The 12,052-nt window shown below is 35.8% G+C and overlaps 1 protein-coding gene across 2 annotated transcripts in view; it reads right to left on the bottom strand.

Annotated features, from left to right (window-relative positions):
- Positions 1–10,896, bottom strand: part of usp46 (ubiquitin specific peptidase 46) — a 74,562-nt gene extending 63,666 nt beyond the window's left edge. For both annotated transcript variants that reach the window (XR_012101265.1, XM_073064673.1), the window contains exon 1: positions 10,459–10,896. Coding sequence is in view for 1 of the 2 variants with exons in the window: in XM_073064673.1 (XP_072920774.1) it covers positions 10,459–10,494 (36 nt within the window). In the remaining variant the exon portion in view is untranslated. The remainder of the gene's footprint in view (positions 1–10,458) is intronic.
- Positions 10,897–12,052: the final 1,156 nt, after the last annotated feature.

Below are 12,052 nucleotides of genomic sequence, written 5' to 3'. Positions count from 1 at the left end.
AGGCCCTTCGGTCCATGGTATTGTGCCGACCTCTTAACTTACTCTGAGATTAATCTAACCCTTCCCTCCCACATAGACTTCCATCTTTCTATCAACCGTGTGACTACCTAAGAGTCTCTTAAATGTCTCTAAGGTGTCAGCTTCTATCACCATCCTTGGCTGTGCATTCCATGCACCCACCACTTTCCATGTGAGAAAAAACCTACTTCTGATATTCCCCCCCCCCATACTTTCCTCCAATCACCTTAAAATATGACCCTTGCATTAGCCATTTCCCCCTGGGATAAGCATTTCAGACTTTCTCCCTGCTGGTAAAACATGCTCTTCCTGAGATGTTTTTCTTAATTTTTCTCCAAGTTATGGTTTGTATATTTGCCTTACAAACCTAGTGGGTCCTAAAAATTTTAAAGAGATATAAAGACAGCAAAGCTGAGGAAGAAATACGGGATGAAACATTTCAGGTGTTGATCTGCCCAGTGATTAAATGAAGGACCTAGACAGGACTGTTTGCCCATTTGCTCCTCAAAGCTCATACCAATTGGTTGAAATTGAGCAGTATGGTATTAGGTGCTGTGGTCACATAGCGGTTAGCATGATGCAATTACGGCGTGGGGCATTCTGAGGTTCAGAGTTCAGTTCCGGCACCATCAGTAAGAAATTTTGAACATTCTCCCTGTGATTCTGTGGGTTTCTTCCAAGTGCTTCAGTTTTCTCCCACAGTCCAAAGACAAACCAGTTAGTAGGTTAATTGGTTTTTGTAAATTGTTCTAATTAGGCTTGTGTTAAATAGGTGGGTTGCAGGCTGTGCAGCTCGATGGGCCAGAAGGGCCTGTTCTATACTGTATCATCAATCAAACTTCCACCCTTGTGTATCCTGGTCTACATAACATAAAAATCACCCTTCAATCAACCTGACTGCTTTGTATACATATGTATGGTATTTTAATAACAGCTAAGGACACCCTATTTCCATCTCCTTCAATCATTACTGGCTTTTCATTATTCTATCCTTTTAGGTCCCAAAGTTGATAAAACTTTGTTTGTCGACATCACAATCCATCAGCCACAATTTTACTCATTCACTCAAATAACTCACGGTAATTTGCTTCCAACCACAGTGGTTGTAATACCACCTTTGTGTCATCAACAAACTTGGATAAGTGGCTTTATGACCTGTCACCCAAAGCAGTTACAAGATTAATTGTCGCACTCCCAGAGATACTTATGGAAAACACCCTTACAATTAACTAAATTTTCCAATAGTGAATGGATTTCCTAACCAAGTCAATATCACTTCCAAAAATTCAGTCTGGTGTGTCAGAAATAACCTACCCTACAAAATCAAGCTGGCTAACTCAGTGCATACAGCTGAACTTTTTCAACATGTTCAGTTTTCTATTTTTTTTAAAATTACAAACTGGTAATTTTCCAACATCAGATAGTAGATTAAATGGTCTCAGTCTCTCACTTAAATAATAGAGCAGTAACAATTTTTCTATGGTCACAAAGGTCAAACTTTAGAAGATTAAGATTAGGTCATCGCAACTATTCTTGCCTACATCCTTATAAATTTGGGATTATTCCAAGCAATGTTGCTTCTCGGTGTCATTATTTTCTTCAATATTACTTTTCTTATGTTCATTCTGATGAGTTGATATCCTTATTTCAATATATGGCCCACTGTTTGAATCTACATAATGAAAGGGAGCCAAACACACATTCACATTCTTCTCCATAACACAAGTTACTGATCTTCAGAGGTCATCCAACTTCCTTTAAAAGGAATTGGCTTTCATCATCCTTTTAAGCCAAATCATTGAACATCACAACATATTGGGAGTGAGAATAAAAGTGCTGATCTCTCTCTCTACTTTGTGTCAATGGTTCAACAGAAGCAGTTACCATCATTATGTCAGGAAGGGATTAACAGGTAGAGAAAAGATTCATGAGTGTGCTCAAAGCTTCCTTGAAGAAATCCAGCATTCCTAAGGATTCTAGGTAATTACTGGCCCAGTATTCAAACCAAAGAAGCAATCAAGAGAGTATTGAGAGCCAAGGCCAATGAAAACCAAGAGGGTAGTAGATCATATCACAAACTATCTTCCTTCCCATCTTGCCCACTTGTTGAAGAATCTATACTTTCCATGTTGACTCATCAGCAATTTCAGATCCATAAAGGCAACATGGAAGCAAATAACCTACATCCTGAACAATAGGTGATACACAACTACTTTACAAACTGCATCCAACAAGAGTATATGTCCTGAGAACAAATGAAAAGAACTATGAAGGCCATTACAAATGAATTCAAAAATGTGATTACATTTCCACTCATTTTTAAAATTTTATGTTGCATTTATCTATTTAACCAGATATAATAACAATTTTTATTGTAAGTACAATTTTGAAGATTACATACAAGCAGCTACAATATACTTCATTTTAAAATTAAACACTTTGTTAATCTGTTTCATATTTTTATCTCTGCTTCCTGTGGGATCTTTACATTATTCAAGTCTCTATGGTAGAACTTGAACCTGCAGGCTTCCTACTCAAGAGTGATACTAAAACATTGAACAATATTCATTAATTATTCATTAACATTTGCAGATATAGAGAACAATGATAAAGTTTGGAGATGGAATGAAATTTGAAAGTATAGTAAATAATGATTAAAAATAGAAATTAACTTCAGAGGAGAGACAGGGTTGTGGAGTGGACAAGCATGGCAATGAAGTTAAATGTAGCCAAAGCAATAGGTAATGGATTTGGAAGGAACAATGAAGAGTCAATACAAGTTAAAGAGCATATTTACAAAAAAAGAAAACTAAAACAAAGACTTAGGGATGTTTGTACTCAAAAGTCTGATTATAGCAGGAAAGTATTAGTATTAAGACTCAGAATTAATATAATTTGTTACATCAGAAAAAATGCTAGCAGTAACACGAGTGAAAAAAAATTTATGCAGCAAGTGAAAGGACAGTGGATGCAAACTTAATAGCAGCCTTGCAAAAATAGGAAGCTGGTAGGCAGATTCTATGACAACAAGCAATGTCTTCTTAAGTTCCTGCCAACATTATTGTGATCAATTTTTGGAATTCCCTGTGTATTTTCCCTGTCAAGGACTCTTCATCTCATGTTCTCAATATGTATTGCTTATTAATTATTATTATTTCTTCTTTTCTATTTGCAGTTTGTTGTCTTCTGCACTCTGATTGAACGCCCTAGTTAAGCGGTCTTTCATTGATTCGGTTATGGTTATTATGCTATAGATTTACTGAGTAATCTCACAAGAAAATGAATCTCAGAGTTGTATCTAGTGACATATATCTACTTCAATAATAAATTTAATTTGAACTTTAACTGTCAAAAATTTTCCTTATTGGAAGTCAAATATTATCAAATGTCAAATTCATCCAAACTGGCACATTTAGTTGCTTACCAACTAAGTCTACGGTTTATGGTTTTCAACAACTTGTTAAAGACTCAGACTCGCCCTAAACCATTACAAACAAAAGTTGACAAGGAAGGAAACTAGTGTGAGGAGGAGGTGGATGTTATGGGAAGCAGTCAGAAGAAATCTGCTTTTAGATTAAGGGCAATTGCACCACAGCAATAAATTAGCTTAGACATAACATTTCTGAGCCCTAGTCTACACCACTCCACAGCATTACAACTGAGATCCAGCTTCTTACACAACTGCACAACATATTGCTGAATCACAGTGCAACAACACAAAAATGTACTGTATGTTTGAACACTAGGATTACTAACAAATCTTAAGGACTACATTTTCTTAAATTCTCTTATGTAATGTTATTTCATCCTCTGCCACTCAGTACAAGTTAGATTTTGTTTTCCCAGCCACAAGCAGAATTTCTTGCCTAAAACTCCTCTGGAAGGAAACATGACATGCTAAAAGCTCCAGGCATATAAAATATATCAGCCAAATTACTGAAGAACTTACTTCCTTGTTAAAAAAAACACGAGTATGAACTTGTCACAAAGACAAGCACAAAATTTTACATTTTCCAAACCTGGTTAAAAGAGTTTCCAGGAAATAATAAAAAGAACATGTATTCCAATTTTAAATCTAGACCATGCCATGCACTTTTCTCACTGCTGCCATCAGGAAGGAAGTGCAAAAGCCTCAGGACCCACACATCCAGGTTCAGGAGCGGTCCCCTCAAACATCAGGGTTTTTAAATCAGAGGGGATGACTTCACTCACCCCATCACTGAACTGTTCCCACAACCTACGGACTCACTTTCAAGGACTCTTCATCTCATGTTCTCAATATTTATTTCTTTCTTTATTTATTTTCATTATTCTTTTTGTATTAACATAGTTTGTCATCTTTTGCACATTAGTTGTCTGTCCATCCTGTTGGCTGCAATCTTTAATTGATTCTATTGTGCATCTTGAATTTACTGTGTATGTATGCCCACAAGAAAAATAGATCTCAGGGTTGTATATGGTGACATATGTACTTTGAAAATAAATGTACTTTGAACTTGAACATTGAACTTTCTCTCATTGTGCTTCCACTTGACCAGAAGTTTAAAAAAGAGTAAAATTGAAAACGCAAGTACAAAATATTTGAAAATATATTCAGAGAAGTCCAAAGGAATTTCTTTACTTAGAGTATAAATAAAATGGAATCTTCTCCTAATGAGTTTGAAAGGCATCTAATAAGCAAGAAAGTAATAAAAGAATACGTTGATTGAGTTAAGTGATATAGGATAGGAATTGGCTCATATATATCAGATGTCATTTGGGGCAAAATAGAATCTTAGAGAAGTATAGTGCAGAAACAGATCCCTTCAGCCCATCAAGTTCATGTGGAAATCATCTAAGCTACCTACTCCCATCAACCTGCACCGGGACCATAGCCCTCCATACCCCTACTATCCATGTACCTATCCAAACTTCGCTTATGTGTTGAAATCGAGCTCACATGGAACACTTGTGCTGGCAGCTCATTCCACACTCTCACGACTCTCTCTGAGTGAAGAAATTTCATCCTCCTGTCCCCACTTAAACTTCTCACCTTTCACCCTTAACCCATGACTTCAGGTTGTAGTCACACCCAACCTCAGTAGAAAAAGCCTGCTTGCATTTACCCTATCTATACCCCTTGTAATTTTGAATAACTCTACCAAATTTCCTCTCAATCTTCTTTACTGTACATTCTCTGCAATTATTTATGTAACCTAAAAAGCTCAAAGGAATATGTATTTGTACACATTTTGATTTAAAACATTTTTCCCTGATACAAAAATTATGAAAATAAACAAAGAGATAAACAGATAAACAAAGAGTACCTAACTTTTCCCGACCTATGCAAATTGTAGCCTGTAAGGAACAGAACAAAAATCCCTCCGATGTTTTTTTTTCTTGTATTTGTTGTCTGCATGTCGTCATCCTTGCGAGGACTTCAGACACAAAATTAAAAATTTTAACCAGGTGGTGCTATTGGCCAATAAATGCAAAATAATAGCAAGTGAATTATTGTTTCTGTTTATAACTACAAAATTGCAAGATTTATAAAGAATGGTCCCAGCCATTACACTAATCTGCTGTGAACAGATCTGCCATTTCTCCTCATTATCAACTTTTTCATCAGTGGACTTTCTATGGACTTAATTTGTCCCACTTCTCCATCCTGTCATTTTGGTTGATAACTTCATGGAAGCTCAATAAAAATACTAATGGGCTACATTACACTTTAAAATTTTGACCTGGAACAAAGGTATTTAAATTAAACTACTAACCAAATATATTTAAAATAAACCCACATTATATTTGTATTTTAAATCAAGTGACTTGGCACCTCTAATTCTCATATTCGTGATATGCACACATTTTTCTGAGCGAACATTTTTGTATCAAACCAGTACATACTGTAACAGAAAAAAAATCTATTTTTTTAAAAACAGAAGTCAGAATAAACTCTTCTCGGGCTTCCAGCTGGGTACAGGTATCGATTTGAATTGATGTTTCCATGACAAACTCTGCCACCTTCATCAGGTATGAGTCCGGTAGCATTTATATCCACGTAGTCAGTCCCTCCTGTTTGGGACAGCAGAAATTTGATTGGATGAGGACTAACGACCTTGTTTAGAATTGAATCCCAGTTCTTACTTAGAGTGAGACTTTGGTCTTTGTTAAAGTTCTTTTCCTCTAGCTTTACTTCAATGGCTTCCTTCACCAGGCGGTACCAAAAGCCACTCGTGTGGCACAGAATTTTGTGCCAAAGTCAATCCTATGGCCATTGTGAATGCAACGTTCTGCTAGCACTTCCAACCTCTTTCACCTTTTCACAGGGATGACTCTCTCCACAACTCCCCAGCTCATCATCTCTCCATTCGGACCAAGCAAGGACTAGGAAGCTGTTTTACTGAGCCCCTCTGTTTGTCTGCAATGACCATCTGGAGCTTCCAGTTGAAAATCATTTTTGTCTCCTTCCCACTTCCACACTGAACTGAACTTGCAACTAATATGTATCCTTCTTTCATTAATGGATTCAGATTTAAAAGGTGTGTTTCAATTACTAACCCCTCCCCCCACTTCTATATAGACTTTTGTAACCAAATTACTGCTTACTCAAATTTAAATCTAACTTGGAAAGTAATTAATACATGCTGGTTAGATTCTTAATGAGAATGGTGCAATTTTTCCCTATTCTGATAAACAATAAATGGCAACTAAAAAGGAGAAGAAATACATGGATTATAAAATTTAAAATCAAGCCATGAGCTTACCAGTCTGAGCCAGAGGTTCTGCATCAAAGGCCTCTTCCAACACTTCTAAGCACATACTTCCTCTCTTAAAAAAAAGCTAAGTAGGACTTAATTTTTCAGTCCCCTTCTTTTCTATCATGTGAAACTACAAACTATTTTTCCTTTGGGCCAATTTATTTCCCTTATCACCTTTAAGAAAGTAAACGAGAGATGTTTTGCCTAGCCTAATTATGTTTTCCATCATAAATCTATGTGTTGAACAACAAGTAATCCCTACCACAAATTTTGTTCCAATGCTATAAAACTGGGGTACTCAAATGACAATAATGGACATTGATATGTCTTTATTTATAAAGCGCAAACATAAAACAAATTATTGCTTTAATTTTAAATAGAATTTGGATTTTTTTTTTGCTCTGATACTCTATCTTATTCATCTCTTTTGCAACTGGTAGTGGAGAGTGTTCAAATATTTTGTAATCCCGGTCACATAAAGCAGATGCTGTAAAAAGAGACGATATCCAAATAAAATGGAAACGCTTATTAGTTTATAGGAATTACTACAGGCACTGGCAGGGATCAACAAAAATTAAAATACGCTGTAGTCTTTACCCTCTGAAATAACGGAGGTGCTTTTCACTGATCTAAGTTCAGGAAAGCCAAATTTTTTGTCTGTGTGTGTGAGATCTGTGCAAGTTCTGCGTCTCGGGTCTGCCTCAAAGGCCTGCTTTCACAAACTGAGGTAATTGTGAATACAATCAGAAGCTGCTTTGTGCAAGCTCTCTGGAAAAAAAATGCAATGCTGATTTATAATGTTAACAAGTCTAAATTCTTGAAATTAAATCATAACATGAACCTTGAATAGGTCACAAGTTGTGAAGATCAAAACAATTATCAAAATATAAATCAGCCATTCCTGTGAGGTGATAAGATTTCACAAGGCATGGTAGCAATATTCACAAGATAAAGGAGAAAAGAGATTTCTTACCAACAGGAATTCATGAGAGAAATTGAAAGTTTCACCAGTAGAAGAAAATTATCTCTAAAGAAATTTCAATAATTTTAATTACAGTCAAGGACTTGTCTGAATTCTTGCAAGCCCCAAAATTCAGCAACCATTCCAATAGGAAGTCACATTTTCTTCAAAGTTAAAATACACACTAAAAATAATAAACCTAATGACACACCAGTTAACATCATCCTAAATCAGGAAACTGAATGATGCTATTCAATTGAGTCTCAAGAAAAATATGCAATTCCATATAAGTTCAGGTGTATTTCTTAGCAATACAGACCCATTTCATTTCAAGAGTGTATTTTCATAATTCTGAGATATTCAGCATATTTTTTGAACTATGCTTGACTGAAGATCATAATGAGGAATTCACAATAGCTGCTTTGTATCTTCCAGCCCAAACTATCAAAGTGGTCCAATGATAAGCAGCAGTATATTTAGTGTTAATTATATAAATGTGGATAATTAACTAAGAGACCTCAGGTCATACAATTCCAATGCTTCTGGGTCTCACTGTAAAATACGGATTTTAGCGCCAGCCAAAATACAATGGTTTAAATTAATTATTAACTTAGCCAGACCAAATTCAAAAAGACAACTTCTCACTGTAATAAAAGTATGCTGATACATCATTATCTTGACTTTTATCATTTCTACAGTAATGTTGCTGATGACAGAATACGCGTGTTACTTACCTTACATATTGTTCATAGCAGTAACATTTCCTCCATCATTCAGGGCCAATAATTTACAATTCCTTCACATATATTTATTCTTCAACTGAGGTAAATTTTAAAATACCCAAAACAACAAATAATTCAACACCTCCTATTGTTACTCTCTGTTGTATGGAATGAATCATAAAGAACAAGCAGCCATTTCCAATAAATCACATTAACTGTCACATAATTTGTAAATTTCAGATAATATATTGTGAGTTTCATTTATCACTCATTCCCTTTGAGCTTTCTAACTTGTGAAACATAAACATTACATTTCTCCGCTGTAATTAATCTTTCTTTCCATACAGCAATGAAATGCACATGGGTTGCAAATGAAGAAAGCCACTCAGCCCATCATTTCTAACTTTTGTTGTATAATACAGGCTACAGATTAAATGTTACAACCTTAAAACAAACTTTAGCCGAACTTGGGATCTCAGGGTCAGCATGATTGAGCCTTTTTTAAAAAAAAGAAAACAGGTTTATGCAGTTAGGTTGATTCTAAGAATTGCATTCATTTAAATGTTAAAATGTGTAAATTGCAAATCTATCAAAGATTAGAAACTTAATCATCATATTTTCACGGGAGAAAAGATGATTTCATATTTTTTCTTTGATCAGAGATTGCAGGAGAACTGCAAGAAAAATTAAATAATTGAGATAGCTTTTCATCTAGGTGGAAAACTACAAACTCCAGGATACAAACTTAAGTAAACCAAAGCACAATATGGCTGAAAAATAAAGTCTTTATCATTTGTGTTCAAAATAACAAAATGCAATAAAAAAACATACACAAAGAAAAATTAATATTATTGAAGTAAACGTCTTGGAGCAGGAATCAGTAGTATACGCATACTTTGTGTACATACCATAATATTGTCTGTTTCCTAATTCCTGCTCAAATATCATAAATCAGTCACTAATAGGAATGGTCAGTGTTGCAGGAGCAAAAGCTGTCAATATCAATCTATGCTGGCAAGTTCAACATTCCAACAAATAATGTAGCTAACATTCTAACTCGACCCAGAAGCATATCCAAATGAGGGAAAATAAATTAATAATCTTATGCCGTTGTTTTGGGAACTCATCCTCCTGTTTTACAAGACTATCGGAGGCAGAAACAAATATTCCACCCATCTCCCTCTTCTAAAATGACCCAACATAAATGCTTTCGCCTTGTTTAAGAGAGGGTCTTTATCACATTTTTTATTCATCCACGTAGAAAGAGTTTCAAGTTCCCCACTACAACATTCAATTGCTTCCTCAATGATTTCTGATGTTCTTTCATATATGAAAAAAAACTTTTACTGCAAGTCTATTCCTGTTGATAGAGTTTTTGTGGTATCTCGAGATGGGTCAACCTCCGCCCAGTAACTTTCATTTAAATTCCACTGAATGATTGTTTTACTTAAAATAGTCAACGGTAAACATCTTAATATAATTTTGTTTTAGGGGCCCAGATTTGTTTCCCATTCAATACACCTACACATCTCGTTATGATTTCTTCAATCCCAAAAATATTTTTTACTGGTACATTTTCTATGCAACACAAAAAAGGTTAACCGTGTTATACAACGTATTTAAAAGTTATTCTCCCCCTACCCACGTACAATTTGCCATTGCATTTAAATTGCAATTCCACCGGTTCAAAGCTCTGTGTGTTTTCTTTATATAATTTCACCCGTGGTAGAATGTCTAAGGAAGTTTCATTTTCATTCAACGGCAATTTGATTACAGTAATACAGTATTAGGTTCGTGAACATGATGATAACACCGGCTTGGAACTATTCATGCAGATATCAATTTTAATCCCAATTCTGATATTTCGTAAATTTAATTTTGAATTGCATACAACTTAACAGCAGCGGTGTTATTAAATCTACTCTCCAAAACCGAGCTTTGTCTACCGTAGCTCAAACTGTAACGGCTTGTGTAACCAGCCCGTGTAGCCGAAAAGCGTCTACGGACGTCTACTCACCATATTACAAATTGAAGCGATGTTTCTGACAGTCATTAGTTTGCAGCCTGTGGTCCCTCCGCCATCTTTATGAAAATATTATAAACCCAGGGGGAAAGAGGGAGAGAGGTGGGCAGGATGTTTAACAGGACTCGGCGGTGAGAACGGAACCGGCCGATGGTGTCTAAAGCCGGCACGACTAAGGTAAACAAAGCGCTAAAGCGGCATTGAGCCCTCTCTCACCGAAGTGGCTGTCCAGGCCCATCAACTGCCCAATCTTACCTAGCACCCTAAAATCCGAAAATATTAATAATTTTTTGCTATACAGTAACTGTCCCAGCTCGCTTGCCATGCTAATCGCTTTAAATGCATAATGGCGATCCTAGTCAGAAACCGGCGAAGAGAAAGTCGAACAACTGCTAACCCCGTTCCGGATCGCTCGTGACAGCTACAGGGAGGGAGGGGGGCAAAGGCAGAGAGAAAGAAAGGGTCTTTGATTGATACCAGGTCTATCCAATCAAAAGACAGATCAACTTGCCAGTCACGTTGAAATTAAAACAGCTTGACCAATCGGTGCAGCCAGTACTTTTCACTTGGGTTCGTCATGTTCTTGATCTCAGTCTGTTCTGTTAGAAGGGGTAGTATTCACAAGTCTCAAGGTCGGCTTAGCAAATTGGTGAATACATATATGCAAATATTCATGAGAAAATTTCACCTGTTTTGCCAGCCCACTATAAAGTTGGGTTTTGTCAAAGATGTTAATATGAAAATAATTGCAGGCCATACAGATCATGACATATTTTATTGAATAATTTGATTATTCAGTTGAAACTAAAATTATTATGTACCTCTAAGTCGATGCTATGCAATTTACATTAATAAATGACCATCGATTTCCTACTCCAACTTATTTTTAAGATTTTGGATAACTAAATAATTGAGTGGCTATCCATTTACAGAATGCTGCAGTATTTCCTGAACAAGCTGACTGAAGAACAAAGATTTTCTTAACTCATCTCCAATTCAGCTGTACCCACAAAAGAAAAACTTCTAGCCCCAATCTTATTCAGGAGCCAGTAATTCTTGTTTGTAATTTCATATATAAGTGAGGATTCAGGACTATGCAAAGCTGAGATGCCATAACCCATATTCTGCAAATAGTTATGTTAAATAGTCCACTAAAGGAGGAATGAGGAATATACTGTCATTAACTGTTGATGACCTTTCGTATAACACGTAATAGGCTGATAAGTTCTCAAAACAACTGCCCCTGAGGGTGGATGACATTTATCCTGATGAAAATGAGATTTGTAAGATGAAATAGCCATTGTGAGTGAGTACAGAGGAACAGATTTATACAAACACACAGCCAAATGTCTTACATCCAATGGATATACCAACTGAACTTACAACCAAAAGTCAAAAAAGGATTATCTTAACACTTGGCAATACAGTGAACAGCAGCCAACACAGGATCAGATAGAGATGATTCATCTCTGATATGTTTTGAGGAATGTACTGTGAGGCATTTAAATTTCAAAATAAATTTGACAAAATCCTATTTAAAAAGCTCCTGCCTAGGAATTATGCAATCATTTTCAAAAGCAAACTTAGA

Source organism: Hemitrygon akajei, chromosome 13, assembly GCF_048418815.1.
Source record: "Hemitrygon akajei chromosome 13, sHemAka1.3, whole genome shotgun sequence".
Taxonomy (NCBI): domain Eukaryota; kingdom Metazoa; phylum Chordata; class Chondrichthyes; order Myliobatiformes; family Dasyatidae; genus Hemitrygon; species Hemitrygon akajei.
The sequence above is the reverse complement of the archived record's forward strand: the minus strand, read 5'-3'. Positions and strand labels throughout refer to the sequence as shown.